The sequence below is a fragment of the Taeniopygia guttata genome, chromosome 2 (genome assembly GCF_048771995.1).
Source record: "Taeniopygia guttata chromosome 2, bTaeGut7.mat, whole genome shotgun sequence".
Taxonomy (NCBI): Eukaryota; Metazoa; Chordata; class Aves; order Passeriformes; family Estrildidae; genus Taeniopygia; species Taeniopygia guttata.
Window position 1 is genome coordinate 86,990,004 of NC_133026.1, and position 17,211 is coordinate 87,007,214.

Consider the following 17,211-nt stretch of genomic DNA (forward strand, 5'->3'; position numbering starts at 1 on the left):
CTGCTGTACTAAATCAAATTCCCTGATTTCTCACATTTTGTCTTACTTGGTGGGTATTCAAGAAACCCCTTAGCAATTCTGAGTGGCAAATGCTACAACAAGCTTTTGTTTTGTTTTTTTTTGTTTCTCCCCTTTCCCTGTCCTGCCTTTGCAATTATCTGTTCTTCAACAGCACAATTCTTGAATATCACCTTTACAGGAAGACTTCACAGCACCATCAGAAAAATGAGTAATGTTTTCTGTAACACATATTTCTGGGATTATTAGGGAGGTTTCTGATCTACTTTGCCCATGACAGTGATACTCAAAGGTGCCCCATTTCAAACTTCCCTAACATCTCTTCCTGCCCATAGTCCTGAGTGAGTCACTTCACTCCTTATGCAGGAAAACTGCCTATTTTATTTCCCACTAGAAAGGAAACACAAACACCACCTCACCAAGTGACCAGCAAAGCAAACTGTTTGGCATGAAAAGGAGGCAAGAGAAGCCTCTTAAATGGTTCCTTGCTTTAGAGGTACCTCTCCGTCAATGACTTACTCAGAGTTCTCAGAATGTGATTTTATGGGCCTAAGCATACCTACACACTTTATTTTCTGGGGAAAAAAAAAAATCACAAACTGGGTGATGAAAGCATCAAATTTCTCTTAAACTCTGACTACAGAAAATGCCACTTTTCTTTCTCTCCCACATTTTTTCCTGTTCACTCTGGCCTTGTGACTGGCACACCTACCAAGAATTCAGAAATACAGGTACATTTTGATTGCATCTTTTGATGACTCAAACTCATATTTCCTCTACTGACCTATTTTAAAACACACTTGGGAGGTTCTTCTCTAGTCTTGATGAAGTTCCACCTTGTACTTAGACACTGTTGGCCAGAGGAAGGAAACAAGGCTTCCTCTGCAAACACACTGGCTCAAAATGCCCAGTGGAAAGGAACACTGCCTTCTCCTCCCCTCTCTGGGGGCTATGCCATAGGTTTTCCCCAGCAGTTGCCTCATGACAGTTGTATAATGGAGATACAGGGATGAACTCACATTTCACCCCCATGGAAGTGACCTACCTGTTGTGTTGCACAGTTTTGCTCTTCTTCCCCTCCCACAATCAGTGAATCAAAAAATGCATGAACAAGTAGCTCGAAGTCACATATGGATGCTGCCCCACTGTGCTCAGGTGTCTCTTTCTGACCCCGTGAGTCACAGATTATTTCCATGTAAACCCCATGAGAAGGGAGGGACAAGCTTTCCCTGAGATTCCTACCCACGCCAACTCCTGTTTAGTCTTCCCAATCGACTGACAGGTTAGACAGTGATGAAAAACAGTGTTGGATCCCTCCAGGCAAAGAAGAGGGAAATAAACCATCTCTTCTCTCACAATCTCACCCTTGGTGAAAACTCCAACCACTGGATAAAAGAGATGAATTCAGCAGGACTGACTGTACATATTTTAAAGGAAACCAGTGATTATGAGTTCATTTTGTGCAGGGACTGAATGTGCAGCTGACTGGCATGTGGCTACACAGATGGAGGGAACACCTCACCTGTGAATCCCAGCAGTGATGAGACATCTCTTCAGTCCTGAGCCACATCATCCATGTGCCCAGCCATGCCTTCAAGCAGAACTGAGCACCTCAGGAGCTTGAAGGTCAGGAATGCAACCATTACCAGCAGACATATCAAGCACATTACATATTTTATTGGTTTAATTTTCAAGGAAGTTAAAAACCAGATGAAAGAAGATTTGCATAGCATAATCTCTACAATTTATGAAGAATAATTACATCTTTTTATGCAGTCCTTTATTTTGATTTGGATGTAATTTTGACAGAAAGATGACCTAAAATTTTTAGTACACTTTGAAGGACACAATTGAAAGTATATAAATCATAAACTAATCTGAAATATCTTAGTCATATCAGAAAACACACAGCTTAGAAACTTCTCCTAAAAATGCTTATTTCTCTTTTGTGATTTCAGCCTCCTGGCTATCATCAGAGCTTGTAACAATCACCATTTTTACCCTGAGATTTGAGAAGGGGCTAAGTCCCACAAAGAATGGAATGTGTCTTACTTACTTGCAATGAATTCATTGCAAGTAAATAAGCATTTGGTTTTCAAACATATAGAGGACTTTCTACATATAGCACTCTGGAAATACTGTATTAAGTACATTTATTATCCATATAAGGCAAATATAATAATTAAATAATAATTGCAGATATAAAAGATATAATTTGGCAGTAATTGGAGTATTTAGATCAAAAAGCCTACATTCATATCAAGTGGTCTTATTTTCTATATACTTGGAAAGTTAAGAAATAAACCCTGTAGAGCACAAAAATTTTTAATATAGTGTTTCAAAGTCTTTATGCCCCTTTCATATCTGCAGTCCTTGGGGTTGCAGTATGCTAAATTTCTTCTTCCTCTGAAATATTTTTTCACATTATGGGAGGGTTGTTCTTTACAGTGCATGCCATTTAAAAGTGACTTTTTGTGCTTCAAGATTTTCCACAGAGTTATGTCACTGAGAAGAATTTGTCTTAATCGATGGAAAAACATATCAGTACTGGCAGGAACATTCCACTTACTAGAAGGGAAATATTATCTTTTTTTTAGCTGAAATATTCCTTATGTATCTTCCATCAATCTGAAGTGTTGTGACATTTCCTACCAAAGTACCACAAGGATGTTCATTCTGGGAAATGGACAGACTATACTAATGACTATGCTCATACATCAGAGAAAATCTTTCTTTTCCCCCTGTAAAATGGCAAAATAATTCTTAATCTAATATTACCAAGCCACAGAAGAGAGAATGTGTAATTGACTGTAAATAATAGGTCAAAATGACCAAGCATGACATTTTTAAAGTTCAGATCCTCTCATCCATAGTTATCATACATTGCATTATGGATATTCACAAACAGTATTTGTCAAGCACTGTGTACCAAAGTGACTTATTTTGTACTAAATGCAATAACGAGTGAAACAGAGCTTTTCGAGGTTGCTTTCAATTTCCTTTTCTAACTTCTGTGCCATTTTAAACAAATGACTCAGTGGTGAGGTGAAGAGGACAGAGCAGAGCACCAGAGATCACTGAGGGTCAGCATACAACAGGTCTCTTCCTATTAAATCTATGAGCAATCCAGAGCTATGCTGGCTTTCTACCCAACAAAGCAATGCTCTGCATAACAGAAAGGTAAAGAATGAAGTGGTTAGGGGATTTAGATACCAGGAAACTGCTTTTCAAGGTTTCAAAGAAGCCTGCTCATTACAACCTCAGATAATTGACTACTAGAGAGATAAACTCACTGCTTTTCAAAGCAGGCATCAAGGTGTAGACCTTGGGCTCTGAAGTGGAAAGTACTACTCTCAAAACGGATACTCAGTTTACATACATATGAAAAACCTCTCTTCCCATGTATTTTATAGCAGATTTTAAGAAACAGATAATGTGTCTTCTCATTTCCATTACAAAGCTCTGCTGAGAGACTGTTCCAGCTGAAGTGAGTAAAACCAGTTCTTCAAAAGAACCAAGGGAAAAAAAAAAAAAACAACCCAAAACCCCATACATAAAAAAAAAAGAAAAAAAAGGCAAAAAGAGAAAGAACATTTTTGAATTCTGATTTGTGCACTGGGTAATGAGCTTCCTTTTACCCATTCTCTGCTGCCCTGTGGTAGTTGCTCTCCTTTCAGAATGACTGTTTGACCAACTCTTTCACAAAGCTGCCTGCCTCCCTCTGGGGATATGCTCAAACAACTCAAGGATTGCTTCAGCCAGGAACACTTTCACACAGCTGGAGCCAAAATTGCCCCTAAATCATACTGGATGAGAGTTTTGACAGTGCTTTTAGCGGGGTCAAAATTTCACTTCCCAGACTGTAATATGGCAGCCAGTCTAAGAGAATTTAATCTTTCAGAAGGACTTCCTGGAAGCATGAAATCATCCCACAGCTAGCTGGACACATGTTGAGGGTCATAAAACACCTGGCCTCAATGTATTCAGTCTTGATTTACATCGACTTTCCACATGGGTTTTCTTTTTTGCTCCATGTCTTCCTTTTTTTTTTTTTTTTTTTGTAATTTTCACAATAATTGATTCTTCAGACTAAGGTTTCAGACATTTGCTCTCATGAATCAGAAAGCATGAGTCTTGTTTAGGAGCTTCCAACAGCTGTTTAAGAAGGGCATTATGAAATAAACAAAGGGTAAGAAAAAGAATACTTTGACCTGTTTGAGATGGAGAAGCATTAAACTCTTGAGAGTTCCCTTAAGTGGCCATTAGAGATGGCTGAGGATAAACAAAGTTTGTATAGAAAATGACTGTATTACTTGAAAAATCTCTAATTAGAAATAATGTGTCAACATCCACAAATATGTAAGGAAACAAGAGTGTGGAACTCATAAAATCATGGAATGGCTTGGGTTGGAAGGGACCTTAAAGATCATTTAGCTCCAAGTCCCCTTCCATAGGCAGGGACACCATTACATAAAAAATCCCGGAGAAGACACCACATAAAATAAATCAGATGGAAAAGTAACAAATGGAAAAGAAAGAAGTTGAGAACAAATGGATGGAATTCCTTCACCGGGAATGTGTTTTGCAAATGGCATCCTGAATCTTCATTATCTTTATGCCTTGTTGGCATCCTCACACACTACTTCCAAAGGGGGAGACACAGATTTCCCAATAATTCCCCCTTTTCTATTGCTTTCACACCGTCTACATATCACCTTGAGTTTCCTTTTGGAAAAGCTGAATATACTGCTATTCTCATGCCACTCTTTCACTGTCCTCTTCCCACCCACATTGTTTCTAAAATATGTCTTGCATCCTTTCTCCTAATTGGGGTTTAGACAAAACAGTAGAAGGAAGTAGTTTATTGTTGTGTTTACTTTCCTTCATTGAGATGTGGCTTTCTGACAACAAAGTTCAGCTTGTTTTGGGAGTCATCCACCAGTAAGACTTGATCAAACCTGTTGCATCCTGAAGCAATTGTGCAAAATAGAGTTATGCCTGCTGCAACCTAATCACAAGCAAAAACATGTAGGTGAGCTGTAATTATCAACAGTTTTGCCATCTGATAACATTTACAGCAAACAGAAAATTACCAGAAGCAAATGAGTTGAAGCTTTTTGGTTTTTTTTTTGAGTAACTGACTACTGACTTTTCCCTGTAGTTGCACAAAAATTTAATCTCCACCAGGGAATCTATCCTGAACATTTTTCTTCACTAGATGTCGGAGACTTAATTTCTGCATTCTCCTTCAGCACTGGAAGTACTTCAGACCCAACTGATAAAGTATCTGGAAGGGGTGAGCACAAGGGCTGGTTCATCAGGTATATGCCAAAGTTTGTCTGGAAAAAAAAAAAAATTATTAAGATGCAAGGCATGTTATAGAAATGAAATATATAGAGGATCTAACAACCCAGATATGTTCAGAAGAAATACATTGCTTTAAGAATAAGGAGGTATGTACTATGTCCATGTAATTAAGAACATTATTAACTCATTAATTATAATAGACTGGTAAACAGAAGCTAATGCCATGCTATTCAAGAAGAATAACTTAAGTAAGTAGATAAATAACACAGTATTTTATCATGAGCTCCATAGTATCGTATATGCAATTCACACTCCCCCACACTCTTGTTATTTAATGTCTGCTCTGGCTCCTTGACAAATACAGTTAATGTATTGTCACAAACCAAGGCTCTGCAGCATGGAACACTGGTATGTTCCAACAATAAAGATATCTTAAATCTCCTACCATGAATTATTCGGTTTGTTAACAGAACTTTATTCTGCCTAGCCTCTGTGAGTTTCCCTTCATTTGTTTTCTATGAATATTCTAGTATGTTTTACAGAAAATATTTAGAAAGTTTGTTTTATTGCTGCTCCCACTTGTTAAGAGTCATTATCTGTGAATCCATCCTGCATAAATGTTAGAAATACTTAGAATATCTCTTTAGGATATTGAGTAATACAGAAAAGAAAAACGGAATATCCACTTTGCCCACTGACCATGCAACCCTCACAGGCACCAAAGACCTGATCTGTGTGTCTGCGTTCTTATGTGAGGTTTTGATCTCGAGCAGTAGAGTGTTACAGCTGTGGGTGTGATCTGGAAATGTCACAGGAAGAGACTGGTGTGGTTCTGTGGTTTTGTTTTCCAGCAGTGGAGAATTTAGAAACATGCAAGAAAAAGATTTGTCATGTCATGACAATATTTTCCAAAGAATTAGGTAATAGTTAATCAAAAAACATGTAAAGTAGGAAAAAAAAAAAAGAAGGAACACTGACTACTATGTTAAATTGATAAGAGATTTTTAGACTTCAGAAAGTCTTTGCTCTCTAAACCTTGGGAAATGAATATTAATTTTCTTGTCTCTTCTTGCAGATTTTTAAAAAATGTTTTTTGATTTGGTAGACTACAGTCAAAATGTGCAAGTCATTATAAAGTAAATAAATAAGCAAACCAAATACAAAATTCTATTATCTTTTCTATTTCCTGATTACATTTAGTGCCATTGTTCAGATCAATGATCCTGAAACTGAGTGAATTACATTTAGAGCAGGTTAAAAAAATAGTAGGTAAAAGGGATTGCAATAAAGAAAAAAAGAATAGATGAATTTAAGGGGGCATATATCACAGACTAAATACGAAGGCAGTATGTTGTCTCCTATTCTTGCACTATGTAATTAAATAAAGATGAAGCAATGATGTAACAGAGAACAGCTCTTAGTCTTTGAAGAATTCATAGGAGATAAGTTTGAGACCTTACTTGAGACTCCCAAGTAAGAGAGATGCTGTAAAGCAGAGATCTATCCAAACATGGACCTTGAATTTGGGTCTTTTTGCTTAAGTTGTAATCCTAAGCATCAATGAGAAAAATGAGCCCTAAGCTTAGGTATTTTTGGCTGCCTCTGCTATTCCTTCATCTCACTGGCATGTGACATGTAGAAGGCATGAGCTGGACCTCTCAGGCCTGTCCTACTGCTGGCACTTTTTGGGTACCAGTGGCTGTATTGGTGTCAATGCTTGGTGGACACAGGGCACATCCCTGTGGTCAGTGTTCAAAGGTTAATGCTGATGAATGACTGCAGCACTGTAAGATCCCAGCCCTCCAGCACAGTGACTGTTGGACCACCCGTGATGCTGTAATAGTGTCAGCAACTGTTTCATTTAAAATATTTAAGTACATAGTCTTATTTTTCCATTTTTGCTTTTCTCTCATTCATTGAAAAGTTTCTCTATTGGCATAAGAGATGTCTTTTTCAGCCTTGTGGTTAATAAGCTGGATTCACCTCCTATACCCTAGTGCAAAAATGACAGTTGCCATGATTTTGTTTTTTTAAAAAATCAAGCCATTATAAAACAAATTTTGTAAAATTAATACTAGTTCATGCCAAACCACATTGCACACAGGAAGGAATTTTTTATCTCATTCATGTCAACCAGCTTATTTGATGCATGAGAAGTTTTTATTTTTATTTACTGTATTGTCATTTTAATGTATCTTAAAAGGAGACTAAAATAAATCTGGGCAAATTGTTCACTGGAAAGAACTTAATTTGCCAATTTTTGTTATTGAAAATAATTTAGCAGGATTTTTTTTAATGCACATTCAGAATTATTTAAGAAAATGCATGTGTAAACGCATCTTTTCTTCAGGAGTTCTCAAATACTGTTTTAATACTGGTTCTTAGTATTTTTCTTCTCTGATTTGGCATCTAAAGACTCAGTGTTTTTTTCAGTGAGTAATGCCTAAGGAGTTTCCAAGGTGATGATACACTGATGGTGTACGTATTTTTATTTTACTACTAATACCCGTTCAGAATCACCAACCTTTTTTTTGGTGAGTATTCTTAAACCCAAAAGTTAGCCTGTAATTGCCAGAAGTAGATTTAACATCTTTTAAGTAAATTTCCCTGTTTTTTTCAATAATTACAAATAATGACTCAACAAATACTGATAATAGCAATCACACACACCCCCCTGCCAAGGAACTATAAAAGCTGCATCTGCCACTTCAGCTCTGTTTTAAGAGAAAGATAAAACATAGAAATCCTCCCATTTCTGATGAAAAATGAGGCTTTCAGATGCAGAGATTACAGCTCGCAGAATTATTACAGTGAACCTCATAATCTCTGCCTGCTACCTTTTCCTGACTTCAAGGGCATTTTATTCTGCATATATTCTTCCCAGAACACACCGAGAACTGGGCAGGTAGTGCAGGACTGTGAGCACCATGGCTTTATCTGGCAGTTGAGACTCTGAGACATTTTACATCACTGTAAAATGTTACAGGAACAAAAAATTTAAAGCTTCTTGATCAGGAAAAAGCCACTTCACTGCTGGGAGAAATAGAAAAAACATACATATTCTTGCCAACAGTGAATCATATGATAGTCATCACACTCACTTAAAGGAGAAGCTATGAAATGCTGTCATTTTTACATGCTGTTTCAAGTTCATTTACTGAATCAACAGCAATGTGCTCTGCTCAGAAATTCACTGACAGCGAAATACCCTGTGTGTACTATCTCCTTCGGTAAGACAGAAACCTGAGGGGCTACATCTCACAAAGGCCTGAGGTGAGATGCCTTCAACTATGACTCCTAATGAATCAGTTAACACAGACTAGAACCTGATAGGGAAATACCCTGCTAGAATGTGTAAGCACATAACTCATACTGCTTGCTAATACTTATCTTTGGATGGATGAGTTCTGGATTTTGCCTCTCAGCTGCCATATCCCAGCAGATAAATTTATCTTTCCAGATCTGATAATATCTTCATACAATAACATAACCTCCCTCCCATCCAAAGATTTGGGAGATGCAATTATTAATTTTTTTTAATGTAATAATGTTTTATTAGGTTTAGATTTACTGGAATGTAAAGCCTTAAAAAATAGGAGAGAGGACGTACTCACTTCTGACATGCTGATTTTTTATACTGGAAAACGAGAAAATTTTAAGCTGGTGTAAATAAAACCCTATACTGTTCAGTTGAAAATATCCGGACTGCAGAATGTTCCCTTAAGAAGTGATTTTCCTTTACTCTGCCTTCACTAAATACATTTTCCAGTTCAGTTGCTGATGAGAAAAGAGAACCATATTGTTTCAGAGGCCTATTAATTACAACAATCACTGTTCTCAAATGTTCCAGATATTTGAATAAAAAGCATTGCATGGTGTAAAGCCCTGCATTACTATGAAAAAAATGATAATGATGCATCAGATAAGAAAGGTAATTTGGTATCCTCGCTAATGTTTTAGTAAGCAATCCAAAGGCATGGCATCTAATTCTGCAGGAAAAGAAGCTCTCCCAAGGCACAATAAGATACATAAAGGAGGATTAACAGGCCCCAGAAAAAAACATAAGCTTTTTAGTGTATGAAGGCATGTGCAAACATCATGGATTTCCCTTGATGTAGTGCTAGCCATACATTTAGACCCGGGCAGACTGCTAATGCAATAATTCCCTTTGCTACCTTGCCAGCAAGTCCCAGCTCATAGCACTGCTGCAAATCTACCCACAGGGCTTCCGCTATCATTAGCGCTAAACGGCATCTGCAAAACACCAAAGAGAGGCAGGAATGCTGTGTTCTCCCTTTGCCATCCATGTGTGTTTATGTCAGGTGGTGAGGCATGTGAAACAGCATGTGGCCATTTGCTTAATGGAGTTATCTAGTCTTTCCTAATCTCCTGCAGAAACAGAGAGCACTCTGTCACACGAGGAGAGCTCATCTTTCCTTTCCAGTCAAAAATTACAGAAGGAATCCTTTATGAGTGTTTCTTCAGAAAGCTCAAGTTCACTTTATAAAGGTGTTTACATTTTGTGTCAAACAATGACATAAAAGGTTTCATAAAAAGTAGCTGGCAAGGCTTCAACAACATGCTTTGCATTTATCGGGAAAGATGTAAATTGCTTGGGTGGCTAGTTACAGTAGCTGGTTCTGACTTTCAGCTGCAATCCATCTATGCAAAGGCTCCATCTTTCATTTTGAAGCACCAGGTTCTCAGTGGAGTGGAGAAAAATAGGATTTTAGAAATAAATATTGAACAACCTCCTATAAGCTTTACATTATTTAGCTCGTTATTGAAGTTCATTGGCAGTGCTGCTATTTGGGCTACTTGTTTGATAAATTTCAATGTAATTTTTTCAGGTTGGTGTTCTTGGAAAAAAACCAAAATAAAACTGTAAATATTGACATCTGGGTCTCTTTTCTATCTGCACTATCTTTAATGTTTTGGCAATCAGGTTGTTACAGCAACTTTCCAAAAACCTGGGAAATTTTCTTAAATCTTATTTTTCTGCAATAGTTTTTGTTTGTAGTTTGAATCAGATTATTGACAGATGGATGCATACACTGCTGAATTCCTTCACTGAATCTGCATCTGATTAAAAAAAAAAAAAAAAAAAAAGAAAATTAAGTCTATTAGACAGCTCCTTAGCAGAAAAGCACATGGTAGAGATATGAGTCACCAAAGGATTAGCTCTGCGATTTAACACAGTCACATGAACTCGATGTTCCTTCTCTCTCCCCACTTCGAGATGTGGAAGGTTTGGATCAGTCTCCTCCGTTAGGACTGCTGAGAACACTAAAATGCCATAGTCCTTCCTGGGTGCTCTGAGCACACTAAAATGCCATAGTCCTTCCTGGGTGCTGCTCGCTGATAACCAGATGGTGCCCACCACCACAGGGGCGACCTGCAGGAGGAATGGGCTCGGAGGCCTTCTCAGACCAGACCAGGCAAAGCTACCAGTTCCAACTCTCCCTTTCAATTGTCAGCTAAGCCAGAGGACTCACCCTCTCGCAGAGCAGGGCAGGCTCACAAGACCCCATCTGCCAGCAGCGCTGAAGGCTGGGAAAACACCAAGGCTGAATGGCCGTGTCTTTGCGGCGTGAACATCGGCACAGCTGAGGCAGGGAGAGCACTCCGCCGCGGGGATCAGCAGCGCCTGCCTCGGCTCGCAGCGTGGCTTTCATCAGGTGCCAGCTCCTTCTCCAGAGGCTGGATTGCTCTCTTTGCCTTAGTCCTGTTTGAATGAGCCACTTGGTTCTAGCTGTGCATCAAGAAAATCTCTTCATTGTTGAGTTAATCAGAATGAGAGAGGAGCTCGTCTTTGCTGTGGAAAACGTGCAGAAGATGCTTTGCCTCTCCTGAGAATCTGCATACTGAGTAAGGTTTTGTTGCCATTTTCTCGCTGAGTACAGAATGCTTTCTCTCCACAGAGGTTTCAAGTCATAATCCAGTAAAACCCATATGGACACAAAAAACCCTCTGCCTCATGTGGCAGCAGGGAATATCCCTGTCCCGAGTGTCCAAATGTGCTCTGAAGTGCCCCAGATGCTGCAGCTGTTGTTCACATTACTCGGAAAGGGGCCCTGTCCTCAGGCACCCACCGTGGCCAGGAGCCCATCTCACAAAGGCTCACGTACCATGGTGACCTGGAGCAGAGCCTGCTGTGCCAGCCTAAGTCACCTCAGGTCAGCAGGGAGCTGTGCCTCGACAGCCGGCCCTGCCTGCGCCTTTCCCCAGCTCACTGCACCAGGCTGGCTCCCACACGGAGCCGCAGGAGCTACTCACCAAGGACAAGGGCCAGCGAAAAGAAAGCCCTTTGTTTGCTTAATGAATCACTGAGATGAATAATTTTTTTTTTTTTTTTTTTTTGTCCAAACTCTGAATGCAGTATTTGTAAACTTGTTTGTGCATTGTCTGGTTGAATGATTTTCAGCCTATTTGTTGTTGCTCTGTGCTGGTGCTGTGCCCCAACTCCGCTGTTTGGCAGGTACTGGCAAGGCTCCCAAGCCCCGACTGCCTGAGACACTTTAACAACAGAAGCTTAACCAACAGGAAGAAATGAATTTTGAATAAGGATTTTCTGCTAAATAAATACGTATGAGGAGATCTGTGGGGCTTTTGGGATGCCAAATTGTCTAGCCATCATCTGAGAAGCAATGCAATCTTAGGAAGCAGGACCTCAAATAAACACCTGTATTTCACACTTACTTTCTGGTCACTTTCCTAAGCAATTACTCTCCACTTTGACTATATTCACATCTGCTCTGTTTTTCCTGCTAACTAATTTCTCAGGGTAAGAATAAAGTTTAGTATTACATGCCAACTGTATAATTTCAAACACTTTCTGATTTTTCAGCATATTTCTTTTCTTAAATGACATCAGTGCATCAGCTTGTGCTTTTAAGACTAAAATAAACACACTGTAAATAAGTACATACAGAATAAAAGCAAGCACAGTTAAAAATAATGCATAGTAATAGTCCATTTCTGAATAAAAAATGTATTGAGCATTTTATAGAAATAAACCATACCATATCTGGGTTGTAAGTGCATCCTCTTTCTGCAGAAAAAAATCCAAATGGTAACAACTTAAGTGTGAATATTTGCTAAGCAGATATTTCACTACCCATGCAATAAAGTCACTACATCTTTCATTACAGCTATTTTGAAGTACTGTACTGACCTTTCTACCTCTGGCAGCAGACAGGGACTGCAGAATTTCTTTGTTTCGTTCCCCAGACTGTTGATCAATGCAGATTATTTGACATCTGCTACATGGACCCACAACCTGAAATTTTAGTTAAAGAAAGTTCATGGCTGTTTATCAAAGCAGTACAGTATAGAACAGTACAAGCTTCCAACCATCATAATATATTAAACACATACCTTTTGCATACCTTTTCTGTGGTTTTTCATTATGTAAAAGGTCAAGTCTATTCACCTAATGTAGTAGGTCTACTTGCGAAAATCTCACTGAATTTTTAATACACTTTTTAATTTTTTTTTAAGGAAAACTTTCTCAGACACATAATCTGAGAAATACTAGACATTTACATATTTGTATTTCCTGATGGCTTCATTTCTTCTGTGGGTTAGCAGGGCTGCTTGCCCAAAGAACTGAATACAAAATTAAGCCAATGCCTCAGGATTCAACCCAAGGAGGTTTTTCTTGGGACTGTTTTAGGGGAGATGAAATGCACAATATATTTCTTATATGCACAGCACTTTTAGATACTCAGAATGTAAAATATTTAAATATACAAGTTTACCTAATCAGAAGAAATAATTCATCCTCTATCATCTATTACACATGATGTTAACATCATATGCAGTTGTTTTTAAAGCTAATTGTTGTTTGAACTAAAGTATGTTTTTAGAAAAAAAAACAAAAACAAAGCAACCCTGCAACAAATTTCTTGTTAGAACTTTAAAATGGAGAAGGACGACATATTGCACTTTCACTTAACACTGTATCCCTAACTTTAGCAAAGCTATACATTACAGAAATCGTATCTTACAGTATCCCAGTATACTCATTCTACTTTTGCAAAATGTGCCATAAATTTCAAATAGGGCAAATAATTAAACCCTACACTTCAAACATTTTATGTGCTGAAGTGATATTTCAAGTTTTTGAGATGCATCTAGACTGCTTGTATAACTCTTCAGCATAATCATCAACGCCAAACACCAGCTCTTTTAGAAAATTATTTTCGACAGCTCTATTTTTTTTTTATTTAAAAGAACAACATGACAGAGAAGGAAATATTTTTTCCCTGCTTTATTTTGTTCAACAGCTTCTACCATTTTTGTGGCATAAAGAAGCATTAACATAATTTCTGCTGTTACTACATCAGTATCAGAAAGAGGACTTAGCAGAGATGGGAAAAGACAATGCAAGTTACATAAGCTTTGCTATTTTTGCCTTGTATTCATAAAGTATACCAATGCCAGAAATAGGAAAGGATTTTATTCTGTAATTTTACAGTAACTTATCAACAGGATCCTCAGCTGAACTCCCCAGTGTAACTCCAGCCTCCAACAAGCTATATACCACGGATTTTGTCCTTTGGCTTCCTCATTTCTTACTTATAGGAATTTTTCCTCAATTTTCTATAACTCATATTGCAGCTTACTGATCAAAGTACACATAGGAAGAGAGTAGATAAGCAACATTTTACACCCTTGCTGAAAAAGTGTCCTACAGCATGCTGACCAGAAAAAAAAAAGTGCTGCTTATCACATCTCCTAGATTTGGCCTCGGTACTCCTGTCATTCACACTTAAATTATAATCTCTAACTATGGATATCTTCAAGTATATATTTAATATCTCTTGGCCAGACAAATTCAGCAGAATATTTAATACACGTGTGCATCATTCCCTTAGGTGTCATGTAGCTTTCACAGATTCTTTGTTGAGAGTTTTTCTTGAAACAATGTATTTACAATCACGGTCTGACTCTTCACTATTTTCCTTACCATACATAGGACATTATGCTGTTAGCTATGATACGAAGTGCAACATACCAAAAAACCCTACCAGGCTAGAATTAGAAATATTCCTTGAATGAAGACTAGGATAAGATGCAAACAACAGAGGGCAACAGACCATGGGTGTTCACTTGTGTTCATGTCCAGTCTTTTGGCCATCAGTTGCTTGATTTGCACTAATGTGAGGTCACATTTGGACTACTGTGCTTAACAGCAACAAGTATTCTCTGCTGATGCACTGGCTAAATATGTACTGTAAACTCTGCCTCAAAAAACCTGATTAATATTCGGTTCAAATAGATAAAGATAAGAAACACTATGAATTATAAAATTCAATAAAAGTGTGGAAAAAATTGGCAAAACCTCTTAAATATATTGAAGTATGTTTTTCACAGGACACATCACGTCTTTCTTTTTTATACACACTTCATAAATTTCACCTGCACAAAGTGTGCTGCCCATATTCCAGTCAAAGCCTTGCAAAAATTGGTTTATATCCAGGAATCAAAATGCTTTGTGATACACTGGGGTGTGGACAGGAGAGAGAAGGTCACACCTGGAATTGCAGAGCACCTATTGAAATCTCAGCCCACTCTTCCTCTTCAAAGGACTCTGGTGCACTGATGACAATGTTGGCACGGAAACGACGGATCAATTCCTCTATTTCCAATGGCTCCTTCAATCTGTCTCACAGGGTTGACAGAGCAAAAGAAAAAAATAATTGTAACCCACACATATGAGAAAATTCCCAGTTTGTTATCATATGTAAGGCTAATAGTAAACAAGTAAAAAGTAACAAGTAAAAAGGTCTTTTCAGTTAGTAATCATTTGACTTGTTAAATATTGTAAAAATAGAAGCTTCTGGAACCAAAGGCAAATAAAATTTTATTCTGCACATGCTGCAATGTCAGAAGGGACAAAACCAGCAGTTGCTGAAGGTGAAAAAGGCCAGTAAAATAATTTTATGAGAGAATATATCCCTCATATTATTATTATTTGCCTTTGGGAGGCAGCAGATTGCACCAAACGATAGGTGTTTTAAAAAAAATTAATCTCAGTGTGGTGATATCTCCCCCTCTTTACAAGCATTTGAGCTGCCAGAGTGTAGATTTGTGTCAGTGTGGAGAATGTATATGAGACAGAAAAAGCATCAGACTGCATACAAATATCAGAAATTTTGCTGCATCTTCGAATTGCCATTCTTCACTCTTCTTCTAAAGGGGAACTTGAACAGTACCAGAAAAAATAATAAAAAAAAAGACACTGTAAAATTTTCCAGAGGGTTCTCTCAGTGCCACAGTTAGTGGAGAAGAACGCTTCTTTTTGCATTAGCTGTTAAGACAGTAACCATTTTTGATACTCCATAAACTGTACTCTGACAACTTAGGGATATGACATCCTACAGCAGAGGCAGAAACATGGCTAAGAAGTGAAGAGAGGCATTTCTGTCCCAAAAGAAAAAAAAAAAAAAAGAAGAAAGTATGGACATACAGTTTAAAATGTATTTTAGTTAGAGAAAAAAATGCAGAATCAAAGTATAGGGAAAACTTCACATCAAGCAGTCCTGGCAGATGTGGCCTGTTAGGTGAAAAAAAAAGAAGAGCTTGGTTTTATTTTAAACAGTCTGGATGATCTTCTCTAGCAGACAAAACTGCATGAGGATAAACTGCCTGTGCAGACTTTCAGTCAGACCACAGAAGCCTAGCTCCACCAAGCCCCAGTGTTCACAAGGGCTCCAGCAGCCTGGGGGTAGAAGGTAGGATGGGAAGCTGCAAGACTACAGGTTTTTCCTCAAGATCCCACAGGTAATCCCATGGCTGAGACACAATTTGTAATGAATGCAGGAGGTGGGAGCCAACAGGAAGCAGATTATGCCAGTGCTCATACAAACAAGAAGGAAAATAGCAGTTACTTGTGAACACATTCAATTATGCTGCTGTGCTTCCAAGCTTCGCTGTGGGCTCTTGGAGCTTGGTTGCTGTGGAGCCTCTAGTTTTGACTGTGTTTTGCAAAATCTAAGTGCCTGCCACCCAGCCTGCACTGGTAGCATCAAAAGCCCAGTAACCTCAGAACTCGGCCTGCAGTGTCCTGAGACCGCTGCTGAAAAAACCTTCAAGCTTCTACTAATCTACCCCTTGCTGCTGAACTCAGACTGCAATGCCCCTACCCCCGATCTCACTGCCTTCAACCTGCTCAGGCTCACATCCAGAATACTTCACCGCTCTTGAACCTCCCCCAGCCCTCAGAAATGCTTATAACTACTTGGCAACATGTATCTGAGTAAACTTCCATTATTTCTTCTCCGACAAAATGCCTTGGTTGGATGGAGTGGCAGGTACCTTCATCCTGAAAATCCCAACATAGACCTGTTTTGAAAATCAGCATAATGTGCCAAAGGCAGCTTAGGAGCTTTGGATTTTCACAGCAGTGAGTGCTGCAATGAAGAATGCATTACCTATATTTAATAGGCAAACTTGAAAATTAATATTTTTATCTTCAGGGTTATAGTTTCAACAAGAACACTCGAGCATTAGGACAGGCCATAGGGATTTGCATGGAGGTGACCTGCAATAAAAACACCAGACAGACAAATGTCTGCAGGTACATGTAGCCCTCCAACAGTATGGTGGATTCTAATTTTTAATTGAATTGCTGTTTCTGTTTTAGATCACCTCTCAAGAGCTAAGTGAAATCTGGAAGACTGGTTTTTACTTATGAAAGATACTAAGAGAAATTATAAAAACTTAATTGAAATTGAAATTGTGTTGTAAAATTTAGCAGGTTTCATTTAAGCAAAACAAAACCCAAATGCCAAGAAACAGAATAATACTTCCTAAAAACCCTCCAATATTTAATAAAGAGCCATAAATGCAGTTCTTAAATGTCCATAGGATAGTTTAATA

At 38.3% G+C, this 17,211-nt stretch overlaps 1 protein-coding gene across 2 annotated transcripts in view; it reads right to left on the reverse strand.

Moving 5' to 3' along the window:
* Positions 1 to 1,675: 1,675 nt before the first annotated feature.
* The window catches only part of MOCOS (molybdenum cofactor sulfurase), a 211,579-nt gene continuing 196,043 nt past the window's right edge, over positions 1,676 to 17,211 (reverse strand). For both annotated transcript variants that reach the window (XM_030265788.4, XM_072924395.1), the window contains 3 exons: positions 14,865 to 14,991; positions 12,500 to 12,604; positions 1,676 to 5,357 (listed from right to left, as the gene is read on the reverse strand). In XM_030265788.4, the coding sequence (XP_030121648.4) occupies positions 5,211 to 5,357; positions 12,500 to 12,604; positions 14,865 to 14,991 (379 nt within the window). In that variant the 3' untranslated portion in view covers positions 1,676 to 5,210. The remainder of the gene's footprint in view (positions 5,358 to 12,499; positions 12,605 to 14,864; positions 14,992 to 17,211) is intronic.